Source organism: Marmota monax, unplaced genomic scaffold, assembly GCF_021218885.2.
Source record: "Marmota monax isolate L192 unplaced genomic scaffold, Marmota_monax_Labrador192_F-V1.1 WCK01_AAM20220418_F8-fsc00128, whole genome shotgun sequence".
NCBI classification, from domain to species: Eukaryota; Metazoa; Chordata; class Mammalia; order Rodentia; family Sciuridae; genus Marmota; species Marmota monax.
Genome location: NW_026693452.1, coordinates 1193501 through 1208377, shown reverse-complemented (window position 1 = coordinate 1208377; position 14877 = coordinate 1193501). Strand labels below are relative to the sequence as shown.

Below are 14877 nucleotides of genomic sequence, written 5' to 3'. Positions count from 1 at the left end.
ATAGGGGGCTTACACTAAGGGAGTATGGGAAATGGCAACTCTTGTAAAAATAACCTGGCCAGTGGGTGGTAGGTGAGCTGAAGGAAAAGATTTATGAGCAACATCCTGTTCTGGAATCACTGCTAGGGATAGAGGAGGGGGAAAAATGGCTACATAAATCATGAAGGCAGCTCTGGAAATAAAGTCTGCCATATGAGGGTTGCTCTATGGATATCTTTTGCATAACACATGGGTGAAGGAGGACCAGTAGGTGCCATTCTTTTTTTAAGCTCATGTGGGGTTGGCGCTGGGTTGGGATCATCCCAGAGTGGAAAAGTTGCAGAAGAAGATTGAGAGATGGCACAGTGGACCCAGAGTCATCTGTAGTTTTAGAGTCACTTGCTGAATTGAGGGGTGAGGGGGAGGGAGAGAGCCAATTGGTAAGGAGTGAGAGATTGTCTCAGGTCTCATGAGGCACCCTCCTCATGGAGTGCCTCCTTGTTACTTTAATAATCTGCACCCATCTCTGCTCAGTACAGGATGTTTAGGTGAAATCCCAATATCTTGGGCTGGGGTTGTGGCTCAGTGGTAGAGCACTTGCCTAGCATGTGTGACACACTGGGTTTGATTTTCAGCACCACATATAAATAAATTAATTAAATAAAGGCCCCTTGACAACTATATATATATATATATATATATATATATATATATATATATATATATATATATATGATTATATGTGTGTGTATTATTTATATAAAATCTTGAGGCATTATGTGTATGTATAAAATCTCAATGCCTTGTCCTGAGGCTGCACTGGTCTGAATTTTTTTTTCTCTTCAGATGAAGAACACTTATCAGTCCATCAATACTATATTATAGGAAATTAAATACATTTTTAAAAGGGTTTGATTGTTCTATGTATCTCAAAGATGGCATGATATAGTGAACAAGTTACAGAACAGAATCAATGTTATCCTATTTAATGGGTAGGAAGATAGTGTTATTTTTCTAGATAAATGTGTTCAAAACAGGTCTGGGGATAGAATTATTCAGGTTGCTTAATGATATGAATTTTATTTACATACTTAAAGGTAATATTTTTATATTTTTAGTGATGTTCATAGATGAATTTTAATTAAGTTTAAGATATTACAGTGAGACACTCAAATGTTATTTGACCCTGGGTTCCATCTCTAGCAATGGAAACACACACACACACACAGATTTTATTTGAATAAGGGAAGAAATAAGCCTTCATTCTGCTACTTCATTAACAAAATAAAAATGTTGCTCATTCACTGTGTTGTAGCTTTCTGTCACCGTTGACAAAATGCCTGAGATAATCAACTTAATAAGGGAACAGTTTTATTTTGGCTCATGACAGCAGACATTTCAGTCCATGCTTGCTTGGTCCCCTTGCTTAGGGCCTGTGGCAGCACAGTACATCACAGAGTGGTAGAGGAGGCTGCTCGACTCATGCTGATGGGACGCAAAAGAAGAGGGAGCAGGAAGAAGGGACTGGTGTCCCAATATCCCCTTCAAGGGCACAACCCCAATTTTGGGGGGTTACCTAATTCCCTTCCACTAGGACCCTTCTAGAGGGTCCCAACAGCACCACAAGCTGAGACCAAGTTTTTAATGTATAGGTCTTTGGGGACCAGTTCAGAACCAAACTGTAGCATTTGCCTATTCAGTCAATAAATATTTGAGCGTGTTGTACACAAGGCATTGTTCTTTGCAGCAAGGGCATTGCAGTGAACAAGACGAAAGGTTCTGCTTTCCTGGAGTTTATGTCCTGGTGTTCAGATAGACAAAGAGTAAATGGGTCATTCCAGGATTATAAAGCAGGGTCAAGGGGGGTAAAGAGTGTCAGGCACATGAGGGAGGGCGTGCTATTTATATCACTCTTTGGGAAAGGCACCTCTGATAAGGTAATCTTGGAGCAGAGATCTGAGGGAGTGAGCCAGGCAGATGACTGCAACTGGGGGTGGAGGGAACCTTGCAGACAAAGGGAGCACATGTAAAGCCCCCGAGGTGATGTATGCTTGGTGTGTGTGTGAGAAATAGCAAGGTCAGCAAGGTGGCCTATGAGGCCTGAGCACTGTGAAGAGGGTAAGAGTGGTTAGGATGAAGTCTGGAATTTTCAGGAGGCCAGATTGGAGAGGGGCTTGTAGGTCATTGGAAATTTGTTGGAGTTAGAAGGGAAACCATTGGAGGGTTTCCTTTTTTGTCCCCAACCCCTCATGATGCTGGGGTTTGAACCTAGGGGCCTCATGAATGCCAGGCAAATGTGCCACTGAGCTACATCCCAACCCTTAAATGTCCTTTTAAGAGGATCACTTGGGAAATTTTACAGAGTGTGCATTGTGGGGGGTCTGGGGAAATGATCCCTGCAATGGAGGGCAATTATCCTTTCCTCTCATTTCACAAATAAAGTCAAATGTTTGGTGCAGAAACAAAAAATATCACAGAGTAGGGATCAGGTTCTGAGCTTTCCTGGAGACCACTGCATCAGTCTCTTATTCAGAAAAAGGAATCTAATTTTAGACTTTTCTAGCATGCTACTTTAACATGTTATTTTTAATATTTAGACTAATGATCAATTATTGTGAATGTTGCCCATGATGGTATATAGAATGTCCAGGGGTTCTGGCTTCATTCCTATTCTTGCACAAAGATAATGCTTCTAATCTATGATATTTTCTAGAATTCTGGGTCAGAGTATGAGTTAGTGTCACTTTTTCCATGACAGGGCAAAGATGAACCCACACTTTCAGTTCCTGGGTTGCCAGCAGGTATTAATTAAGCAGCAATTCAGCTTATCTTGGAACCAGCTGTTCCTTGGTAGGCATTCGTGTTAAGTGTTCACTTGTCTGTTATAAGGCTGGTAAATTTAAAAATTCACCTTATCAGAAGCTTATCAAGGGTCAGCTGTGTGCAGATCACTCTGCTGTATTCTTTGAGAGCTATAAGGAGAGTAGCAAAACTATGTCTTTAAGGAGTTTATCATCTGTTGGGCACACAGGCAAAAACACTAATGTTGTCATGGAGTTGCAAGATGAAAATATAAAGGAGGTAGAGATGAATTTTGATTGTGGAGTATGGGAAAGGCTTTATGACAAAGGCAGCATTTGCATTGGGTATTAAAATTTGAAGAGGAGCACAAAAAGGGGCATTTCATTACTATTGGAAAGCTAATTTGGTGATACAGAAGGAGATGGGTCTATTACATTTCCTTCTATTAAAGGAATGGTTGATTACAGCTGAGATTAAAGTGTTTGGGTGCAATAAGAGAGAAGGATGGCAATGTAGCTAAGACCACTTTATCTAAACCTGAACTGTCTCCTGTGGTAGTCACCAGGCCACACATAACTGTTGAGCATTTGAAATGTGGCTGGTCAGAACTGAGATGTCCTGTCAGGATATAATGCACACAGATTTCAAAAAATGAGTCTGGAGAAAACATGCAAAGAAGTCATCTATAAGTGTACTTACAGTTAAAATGAAAACACTTTTGCAATAGATTGATTTTTACATAAAACATTACTAAAGTTGATTGCACTGGCTTCTTTACCTTTTTTAATGTGGCTACTTGCAAATTTAAAATTATATTAATAGCCCCTATTATGTTTCTGTTGGTCATAGCTAATCTAGGAAAGGACTAGTAGCCGTAGAAGAGGGATTAAAAGCAGAGCGAATAGAAAAAGTGGGGAAAAGGAAAGGAATAGGAGAAACTGTGTAGGAAAATCTCTGGCACTTGCACAATGTGTTGTTGGAAGAGTACCTCTGAGGCTTCTGACCTTGGTGTTGCAATCAGCTTGAAGGAGTAGTGCTTCCTGGAGGCACTGAAGGGTGGAGGATAATAATGATTTCATGTGGTACCTGTTCATCACAGGCTGTACTGTAGGAGCTTAATGTGGCAGCAAACCATGGTATGGGATTAATGCGGCAAAGTCTGGAGGTGGGGAAACCAGTTAGGTTGGGTCCCATCACACCTGGTTGCTGCAACTCTTGGCAAGGAGAGGGGGAGAACGTGGCTTCTGCATGCACTCCAGAAATAATTTGCAGAATTGCTTTAAAGTTTATGCTGAATTTTACTTTGGACTTCCCACTTCTGCCTCATTCAATCTCTATTTATTTTTTCCCCTTAAGTTACCACATCATTTATAGTAGGGAAGAAAAATGTGCAAATTATGGCATGGTCAAAAGTTTTTAATATATTACATTTAGATTGGCATAACACCTTATCTTTGCCTTATTATTCCTGGAAGCCAGATTGATTTAGTAAAGAGAAAGGACGTATCCAAATAACAGAATTGCTAAGCTTTATTTTCTAGAATCAGAATGGCAACTGGCCAGGTATGGTGGCACATGCCTGTAATCTCAGGTATTCAGGAGGCTGGAGCAGGTGGATGGAAAGTTCCAGGCCAATTTGGGCAACTTATCAAGACTGTGTCTCAAAAAAAAAAAAAAGGTGGGGGCAAGCTGGAGGGAAGTAGCTAAATGGTACAGTGCTTGCATAGAATGTGTGAGGCTCCAAGTTTGACCCCCCCAGCACAGAAAATAACAATAACAACAACAAAGAAAGTTTTTATGATGAGGACCCTCCTTTTTGAGAACTGATGCTTTTTATCATCCATTCATTGAACAAATCCTCTTGAATATCTATGTTAGGTGATGCATTCAAATCTGAGGTCTTGAACATAATAAAAATGAGATCCCTGTTCTACTTAACCAGGGAGAGAGACAAATAATGGGATAAATGCTCTAAGAGGAAGTGAAGGTTATAGGATCACAGAAGGCAGTGAAGTGTCATGCATGAGATTTTTTCTGGTGAGAACCATGTTTTGGTCAGACAAGTTAAATTCTGAGAACTTTGGTAGCTAGCTAAATCAGGGGTTGTCATACAGAAAACAAGCTGTCGGATTTTGGTGTAGGATGTTCTGCCTTTCTTTCTGGCCTCTGATTCTAGGCCTTCTTTCCTTCTGTGAGTCTGCTGACCTTGTTGCCTGGACTTTTATAATGGCCTCTGGCTGTCTGTACTTCCAGTTTACTGTGTCTCCCTGTGGTAGCCTGATGATAGGTACAAAACCAAAACAGCTTTAAAAACTCACATCATTGCTGCCTAAAGAAAAATACTGCAACACTGCAACCCAACATGAACTCACCTCTTTAATGTTTCTCTTCTTCTCTCTTGTGTACACTATGACACAACTTCAGTTTTTGTTATTTTCTCCCAAGATCCATGCTGCCTTCCCATCTTTCTGTGTTTCTGACCATATTAATTCTTTTAGTTCTTTACAATACTATATTTTCTTGGGGAAATCCTTTTTTTTTTTTTTTTTTTTTTAAGTGCTAGGGATTGAACCTAGGGCCTCTTGCATGCCCCCAGCCTATTTATTAAGAGTTGCTATGTACTAGGATTAGGCATTGAAAATACAATGGCAACTAAAGTAGGCTCTGTGAAGTTCACATTCTAGGGGGAGAGATAGAAATCAAAATTTAAAAATTGACCCATAAGGGTTAAGGATATATAGTTCAGTAGTAAGGCACTTGCCTAGCATGTATGAGGCACTGGATTCAGTACCTAACACCCTCAGGATCAGGATAGTCTTCTACGTCTATCCTGTGGTAGCATTAATAAAAAAACATTTAAACTAGTACTTATAGTTAAGTATAAGAGTGGCTGACTATCAATAGGGGAAGTATGAGCCATAGAAGAAGAAATTTAATTGAGGAGTTGTATAGTGTGATATATTCAGTGCTAAAAAAGTGTAACACAGAAGGGATAGTCAATAACAAAAATGTTTTTGTTGCCCCCCATACAATAACAAAAATGTTTTTGTTGCCCTGTACTGGGGATTAAAACCTAGGGGTTCTCTGCTACTGAGCAATATCCCAAGATCCCCAGCCCTTGTCTTGCTAAATTGCCAAGCCTAGCCTAGAATCTTCAATCTTCCTGCTACAGCCTCCTGAGTAGCTGGGATTACAAGTGTGTACCACTGGGCCTGACATAAATATGTTTTTTATTTGCCATGTAGTGGAAGGGTTTGGTGGTGGGTGTCTAAAGTGCTTTCTATGCAGAAATATAGAGGTTTAAAACAGTTTGGCTTCAGTTTCCAGAATTTCAATTATTTGGTGTTTCTGATATTACAGTGCAAGGAGCCCAGAGGCAGGAAATGAGGAAGAGAAGTGGGTAGTTAATAAGGGGCTCTGGAAGCTGGGCATGGTGGCTCAAGCCTGTAATCCATCTTCTCAGGAAGTTGAGGCAGGAGGATCACAAGTTCAAGACGAGTCTCAGCAATTTAGCAAGAACTGTCTCAAAAGTAAAAAAGGATTAAAGATGTAGCTCAATGATATTACAACCCTAGGTTAAATACCCTGGGCTAATTCTGGCCCTCCCGCAGCACAAGGTAAAGGGGCCTCTGGTACCAGAACTGAAATAGATATCTGGTATAGCCATGTCTGATATCTAGGACATGGTTTTCATTTTGTTTTTAAATCTCTGTGTCTCATCTAGAGCACACAAATGATGATACCAACTGGCCTTGTCAGATTATTATAAGGATTAAATAGGTGAATGCTTATAAAATTCTTGCCACTGTGTCTGGCACACAGCAGGTGCCCAGTAAATGCAGCTGATGACGGTGCCTGTGGGCTTTTTTTTTTTTTTTTTTCTTTTCTTTCTTTCTTTTTTTTTTTTTTTTTTTTTGGTGGCACATGGGAATCACATATACTGGCCAGCTCTCTACCACTGAGCTACATCCCCAGCCCTGGGAGGCACATTATTTCTATTTTGCACGTAAGCAAAGGTCTACACAGAGAGAGAGAGAGAATTTTTAATATTTATTTTTTTTTTTAGTTTTCGGCAGACACAACGTCTTTGTTTGTATGTGGTGCTGAGGATTGAACCCGGGCCGCACGCATGCCAGGCGAGCGCGCTACCGCTTGAGCCACATCCCCAGCCCCTTGAGCCACATCCCCAGCCCGCCTGTGGGCTTTGTATTGCTGTTGGAAATGAGCTTTGACCTGTTACAGGCCCACGAAGGCTAATTTGCAGGGATATAACTTGATCATGCTTCTGTTTTTCAAATACAGTTTTAAAGGGAGCCTGAGTATGTGTGGAAGGTGGTGGGAGCTGGAATTTCACTTCTACAGATTCTCTGACCTCACCTTTCCCCCTCACAACCTGTGTAATGACTTGTTCCTTCACCTGGTTCCCACAGCGTTTTATCTCCTTTGTGGCATTTTCCCATTGTATGTTCCAGTTTGTGCTTCTTGTCCTGGGCCGAGTCCCCTCAGGGCGTTAAGGACTGTGTGTTAGTCATCTTTACATCCCAGTGCCAAGAATAGTGCTAAGCACTGGCACATACAGGGCACCCCAAAAATGTTTGTTGAATTTATTTGAAAGATTTACCAGGGAGTTGCCCTAATTTATAATTCAGGAGAAAGGTCCTCCCATGGAAAAGTCTGGGCTTGTTGCTATGGGAGGTTGTTTTTATTCTTTCATACACCAACTATTTATCGAGTACCTATGGCACATGGTGCTGTGGCAGATACCAAGGTGAGTCAGATGCATACTCTTCCCTGGGTTTTGTTGACTCTGATAATCTTAATTATGGGTGTAAGGGAAACCATAAATGGTTACTGATAGATTTAATGAGAAAGAAGCTAAGAAGTGGTTCAGTTGTATTGGGGTTTTTGTTTAGATGTGTAATTACTCGATCAAAGAATCTCAGAATTATTTTTTTATGATGTCTTATTGGTGGTAGCTTATTTTTCACTATTACATTTTCTTTTTCTTTATTATGACAGAATCTGTCTAGTAAATTATATACTGCTAAGTTTCATAGTAAACCTCCTTGTTCCTTGGGTTTTAATCCTGAGGAGAAATGATTCCACCTGTGTGGGGTAGGAAAATGTCCTTGTCCTTAGCCAAAATACTTTTATGGGCTCTTGTTACTTTGTCTTGTATTTGGTTTATAATCAGTGTTGGGTATTACATTTCACTAGGGGTACCTGCGTACAAGTTTTTATTACACCTCTTTAAGCTTTTGGTTAATCTGCCTCTGCTTTTCTCACCACAATTCTCTGGCACTGGTGTACATGTAAACTACATCTCCATGCATTTTTTTTTCTTTTTTAAATAGAAAAGGCAGACATGTTTTGTTGTGACCATTTCTAGTTCTGCTTAAACCAGTTCTCAAACCCAGAACGCTTTTGCTCTGTGGGTCCAATGAAGTGCTTCCCATTGAGTTTGCCTCAGATCCTCTCAACTCCAGTGGTCTTCAAACTCCTGGGACCACTGAACACTCATTCCCTGGCATTCCCATGCTCCTTTGCCTCTGTTGCTGTTAGCACACAGGGGCAGGTACAGGTGCTCCCCAGCCCTCAGTAAATATGCATTGAATAGCTGGGCACCAGTGCACACCTGTAATTCCAGAGACTTGGGAGGCTGAGGTGGGAGATTTGCAAGTTAGAGGCCTGCCAGGGTAATTTAGCAAGACCTTGTCTCAAAAAATAAAAAGGGCTGGAGATGTAGTACATGGGGTAAAGCACCCCTCAGTTTGAACCCAATACTGAGAAAAAAAAAGAAAGATCTATACATTTGATTTTTATTCTGTTTGCTGGCACACAACTCCTAAATCCTTGGAATTTACTAGTGATAAGTGTCTTTATCATATGCTAATGAACTGATTGATGGATGGCAGCCCCAGCTTAGCTTCAGGATGGGAGCTGTTCACTCTAAAGACCAAGTCATGTTTAGATCAAATAAGTTTCAAGTAATAAAAGAATACAGATTGTAAAGAAGCCTAAGAAATATAGCAACACTATCACAAAACAATCTTAAATACACCAATTGAATTTGAAAACTGGACATTTGATGATATTATTGGAATTTTATATTAATATTAAAATAATAAGTAATAATAGTTGATATTAAATTAATTTTAAAACATTTTGGATCAGATCAGATATTGTGGTTATGTTTACTTTTAAAAGTGCTCATCTTAAAGTCTGTTTAAAACTGGAAAACCCTGGTCCTTGAATTTCTTTCTCATAAAATGAGGAAAAGGATTAAATGCTACTTTCTCTGCTTGGTTGTTATGTAATAGCCACTCCCTCTTGTTTTCCTTCTCAGAATCTTACATTATTACAATGTGCAAGTAGTGGTGTTGCTTGTGGATAGGGCTTTATTTAATCCCCGTGCAGATACAAGCACTCTGGGGCTCAGCTAGTTGGCCCAGTGGACACTAGCAAGCCTCTCTCTTGTTGCTGGGGTTGTGGCTCAGCGGTAAAGTGCTTACCTAACATGTTCAAGGACCTGGGTTTGATCCTCAGCACCACAAACAAATAAATAAAGGTATTATGTTCAACTACAACAACAACAACAAAAAGCCTCTCTCTTTTCCTAGCCACTTGCTATTCTTGAGCAGGGTTTTTGTTTTGTTTCGTTTTGTTTTCAGTGGGGTGGGTACTGGGAATTGAACCCAGGGTCTCACAAGTGGTAGGCAAGTGTTCTGCCACTAAGCTACATCCTCAGCCAATTCACTTTTATTTTGAGACAGGGTCTTCTTAAATTACCCACGCTGGCCTCAAACTCATGATCCCCCCTGCGTCAGCCTCCTGAGTATCTGGCATTACAGGCTTGGGCCACTGTACTTAGTTTGAGCCAAGTCTTGGCATTGACAACCAAGAATTTATAGATGAGAATGAGAACCAGTTTCTGTATTTGAAGCCCTAATTCTTGAATAGGTGATAGCAGATTAATACCCAAGTGTAAACCAGAAGCAGTAACCACTGGAGAGTAATAGTGATTTAGTCCCTCCTTAAGGCTGCATAACTTGTAGAAAAGAAAGCAAGACCCTGCCCCGGGGTATATACAAATAATGTCAGGTAACTGGTTGACACAAAAGAAAATAGAAGAAAATTCAAATCCATAGGATTTGTCTCTGGAGAACTGTACACCACACAGAAACACTGAACTTTTTTTTTTTTTTTTGGTACCAGGGATTGAACCCAGGAGCATGTAACCACTGAGCCATATCTCCAGCCCCTTTTATATTTTATTTAGAGACAGGGTCTTGGTGAGTTGCTCAAGGCCTCAGTAAGTTGCTGAACCTGTGATCCTCCTGCCTCAGCCTCCTGAGCTACTGGGATTCCAAATGTGCACCACTGTGACCAGCTATACTTGAACTTCTTAAACTCCCAGGGTCTCCTAAGAGCAGTTTCAGACTTCCCACTGATGGGTGCCATCTGTGAGCATCAGTGATAGTCGCCCACAGGTAGTGAAAAGGAGAGGGAAAGAAGACTCTTGCCAATAGTCTCTTGAGTAACATGCTATAGTTGCTGGCAAACTTCATCTAAAGAAAGTGAAGCTTAGGCTTGGTGCAGTGGCCCATGCCTGTAATTCTAATAACTCAGAAGGCTGAAACAGGAGGATCATAAATTTGAGGCCAGCCTCAGTAACCTAATGAGGTCCTAAGCAATTTGTGTGACCCTGTCTCAAAATTTACAAAGAAAACAAAACAAAACAAACCTCAAAAACAACAATAAAAAACCTGAGGGCTTAAGTCTTGAATGTAGGCAGTGTGAGGCTGTCTAAAACAGTGCCTTTCCCAGGAATTTAATTAAATTCTGAGAATAAATGAATGGGTGTTAGAGAAACTGTAGGGTTGGGTTGAGTTGGGCTCAGTGGCACATTTTTATAATCCCACTGGTTGGGGAGGCTGAGGCAGGAGGATGGTGAGTGCAAATCCAGCCTTAGCCTTTTACGCCCTAAGCAACTTAATGAGACCCTGTCTCTAAATAAAATATAAAATAGGGCTGGGGATGTGGGTCGGTGGGTAATTGCCCCTGGGTTCAATCCCTGGTACCAAAAGAAGAGAAAAAGAAAAACTATAGGGCTCTTTCTGTGCCTAGAGCAGCCATGGCTCGTGGTCCCAAGAAGCATCTGAAGCAGGTAGCAGCTCCAAAGCATTGGATGCTGGATAAATTGACTGGTGTGTTTGCTCCTCGTCCATCCACTGGTCCCCACAAGCTGAGAGAATGTCTTCCTCTCATCATTTTTCTAAGGAACAGACTTAAGTATGCCCTGACAGGAGATGAAGTAAAAAAGATTTGCATGCAGCGCTTCATCAAGATTGACGGGAAAGTCCGAACCGATATAACCTACCCCACCCGTTTTATGGATGTCATCAGCATTGATAAGACTGGAGAGAATTTCTGTCTGATCTATGACACCAAGGGTCGTTTTGCTGTTCATTGCATTACACCTGAGGAGGCCAAGTACAAGTTGTGCAAAGTGAGAAAGATATTTGTGGGCACAAAAGGAATCCCTCATCTGGTGACTCATGACGCTCCAACCATTTGATACCCTGATCCCCTAATCAAGGTGAATGATACCATTCAGATTGATTTGGAGACTGGCAAGATTACTGACTTCATCAAGTTTGACACTGATAACCTGTGTATGGTGACCGGAGGTGCTAACTTGGGAAGAATTGGTGTGATTACCAACAGAGAGAGACATCCTGGCTCTTTTGACGTGGTTCATGTGAAAGATGCCAATGGCAACAGCTTTGCCACCCAGCTCTCCAACATTTTTGTTATTGGCAAAGGCAACAAACCATGGATTTCTCTTCTCCGAGGAAAAGGAATCCGACTCACCATTGCTGAAGAGAGAGACAAGAGACTGGCTGCCAAACAGAGCAGTGGGTGAAATAAATGGTCTATAGGTGATATGCCTAGAGAGTAGAGGTCTTTGTACTTAATTAAAGAAAATATAGCAGGATGAATTGAAAAGAAAAACTATAGGGTTGGAAAATGGGTTTTTGTTTCTTTGCTGTTTTATCTTGGCCTCCTGATGGTGCTCTACTTGTTTGAGGTTGTTGGAAATAGGTAGCCTACATATGTGCTCCCTTGCAACTGTACATTTGTTTAAGAGAGAGGAGAAATGCTCTTAGTTGAAATTGTTTTGGCCTCAGTGCAATTGAAATCACACACACACACACACACACACATACACACAATGATTGTTCTAGATGACACCACCACCAGAAACTGCTACTCCTATCCCTAATGCTAAAAATTCTGCAAACTTACTTTCTTTTTCTAAAGGATGGGGTGGACTTCCCTGAACTGTAACTTTAATGTGACTTGCTAATCACCATGAGAGACTTCAGCATTCAAGGTTCCTGAAATGTCTAGTAAAGAAAACCAGACTGGGCTTCCATGTTTACTTCAAATAGCTTTACATCCTTTTCTTTAGTAATTGGAATGATAGATGTTCTAGTCCAAGTATTGAGTTTTTTTTTTTTTTTTCAAATCCTAAACAATCCTAGGGAAAACCAAACCAACCAACCATGATAATACCTCACTCTTTGTCTTTTGCAGAAGCCATCTATTTAGCTGAGTTCAAAAAGAATGTTATGGGTTGAGGATAGAACTCAGTTGGTAGAGGCCCTGGGTTCAATGCATAAGGCCCTGGGTTCAATTCCCAGCATCACAAAAAAAAAAAAAAAAAAAAAAAAAAAAAAGAAAGAAAGAAAAAGAAAAAAAAAGAAAAGAAAGAAAAGAAAAGGGTACAAAAAGAATGCCATTTGGGGGAGTGCTTTGGCAAAACATAGCCAGATACCAAAGGGCTGCAAAAAGTTTTGGGTTTCTGTGTTTCCTCAAGAGCATAACAATAGCTTTTCAAGAGAGGCTGCATAGCAGAGTGATTGTGATTATGGACCCTGGAGCCAGCGTGCCAGGGGCATATCTCAGTCCTACCACCCAGCATGACTTTGAGAAAATTTCCCTTCTTGGGCCTCATTTTCCTTATCTATATAAGCAAGAATGGTCATATTGTGCTTGGCTTAAAGGTTTGTGGAAGGAATTATTTAGTATGGGTGAAGGACTTAGACAAAGCCAGGTAAGCTGGCTGTGGTTGTGCACACCTGTAATTCCAGTGACTTGGGATGCTGAGGCAGAGAGATCTCAATTTTTTTTAATTTGAATTTATTTATTTATTCTAATTTGTTATACATGACAGATGCATTTTGAATCATAGTACACATATATAACACAATTTTTCATTTCTCTGGTTATATACAAAGTAGAGACACCATTCATGTATTTAGGGTAATGATGTCCATCTCATTCCACCATCTTTCCTACCCCCATTCTCCTATCCAGAGTTAATCCATTCCTCCCATGCTCCCCCCACCACCTCCATTATGGATCAGCATCCACACACCAGAGAAAACATTCAGCCTTTGGTTTTTGGGGTTGGCTTACTTCACTTAGCATAATATTCTCCATCTACATCCATTTATCTGCAAATGTCATGATTTTATTGTCTTTTAATGCTGAGTAATATTCTCTGTGTATATATACCACAGTTTCTTTATCCATTCATCTACTGAGGGGCATCTAGGTTGGTTCCACGGTTTAGCTATTGTGAGTTGTGCTGCTATAAACATTGGTGTGGCTGAGTCACTGTAGTATGCTGTTTTTAAGTTCTCTGGGTATAGACTGAGGAGAGGGATAGCTGGGTTAAATGGTGGTTTCCATTCCAAGTTTTCCAAGGAATCTCCATACTGTTTTCCAAATTGGTTGCATCAATTTGCCGTTCCACCAGCAATGTATGAACGTGCCTTTTTCCCCACATCCTCACCAACACTTACTGTTGTTTGTATTCTTAATAGCTGCCATTCTGACTGGAGTGAGATGAAATCTTATAGTTTTGATTTTCATTTCTCTAATTGCTAGAGATGTTGGACATTTTTTCCATGTTTGTTGATCGATTGTATATCATCTTCTGAAAAGTGTCTGTTCAGTTCCTTTGCCCATTTATTACTTGGGTTATTTGGGTTTTTTTTGGTGTTAAGTTTTTTGAGTTCTTTATATATCCTAGAGATTAATGCTCTGATGTGTGTGTGGTAAAATTTGTCCCCATTCTATAGTCTCTGTCTTCACTTCACTGATTGTTTCTTTTGCTGAGAAGGAGCTTTTCAGTTTGAATCCATCCCATTTATTGATTCTTGATTTTATTTCTTGCACTATAGGAGTCTTGTTAAGGAAGTTGGGGCCTAACCTGACATGATGAAAGTTTGGGCCTACCTTTTCTTCTATTTGACGCAAGGTCTCTGGTCTAATTCCTAGGTCCTTGATCTACTTTGAGTTTAGTTTTGTGCATGGTAAGAGAGAGGGGCTCAATTTCATTTTTCTGCATATGAATTTTTAGTTTTCCCAGCACCTTTGTTAAAGAGGATATCTTTTCTTTATTATATGTTTTTGGCGCCTTTGTCTAGTATGTATTTATGTGGGTTAGTCTTTGTGTTCTCTATTAAGTACCATTGGTCTACAAGTCTATTTTGGTGCCAAAACCATGTCATTTTTTTATTATAGCTCTGTAGTATAGTTTAAGTCCTGGTGTAGTGATGCCTCCTGCTTCACTCTTGTTAAGGATTGCTTTGGCTACTCTGGGTGTCTTATTTTTCCAGATGAATTTCATGATTGCTTTTTCTATTTCTATGAGGAATGTCATTGGGATTTTGATTGGAATTGCATTAAATCTGTATAGTGCTTTTGGTAGTATGGTCATTTTGACAATATTAATTCTGCCTATCCAAAACAAGGGAGATCTTTTCATCTCCTAAGGTCTTCTTCAATTTCTTACTTTAGAATCCTGTAATTTTCATTGTTGAGGTCTTTTACCTCTTGCTTTAGAATCTCAAATGTGAGGCCAGGTTCAGCAACTTAGGCCCTACGTAATTTATCCTTATCTCAAAAAATAAAAAACAAAAACCAAGAAGGGCTGGGGATGTATTTCAGTGGTTAAGTGCCCCTGGGTTTAATCTCTAGTATGCACCTGCCACAATCCCCCAAATAAAAGAACAGGGCCAG

General features: G+C 40.3%; 2 protein-coding genes across 4 annotated transcripts in view; both read left to right on the top strand.

Moving 5' to 3' along the window:
* Nucleotides 1–14877, top strand: part of Aff1 (ALF transcription elongation factor 1) — a 187595-nt gene that overhangs the window by 33276 nt on the left and 139442 nt on the right. The gene's annotated exons all lie outside the window — the stretch shown is intronic.
* LOC124101569 (small ribosomal subunit protein eS4, X isoform-like) lies at nucleotides 10880–11727 on the top strand. The gene is given in 1 exon segment (XM_046457607.2): nucleotides 10880–11727. A coding segment is annotated over 1 exon segment (792 nt). The 5' UTR covers nucleotides 10880–10915; the 3' UTR covers nucleotides 11708–11727.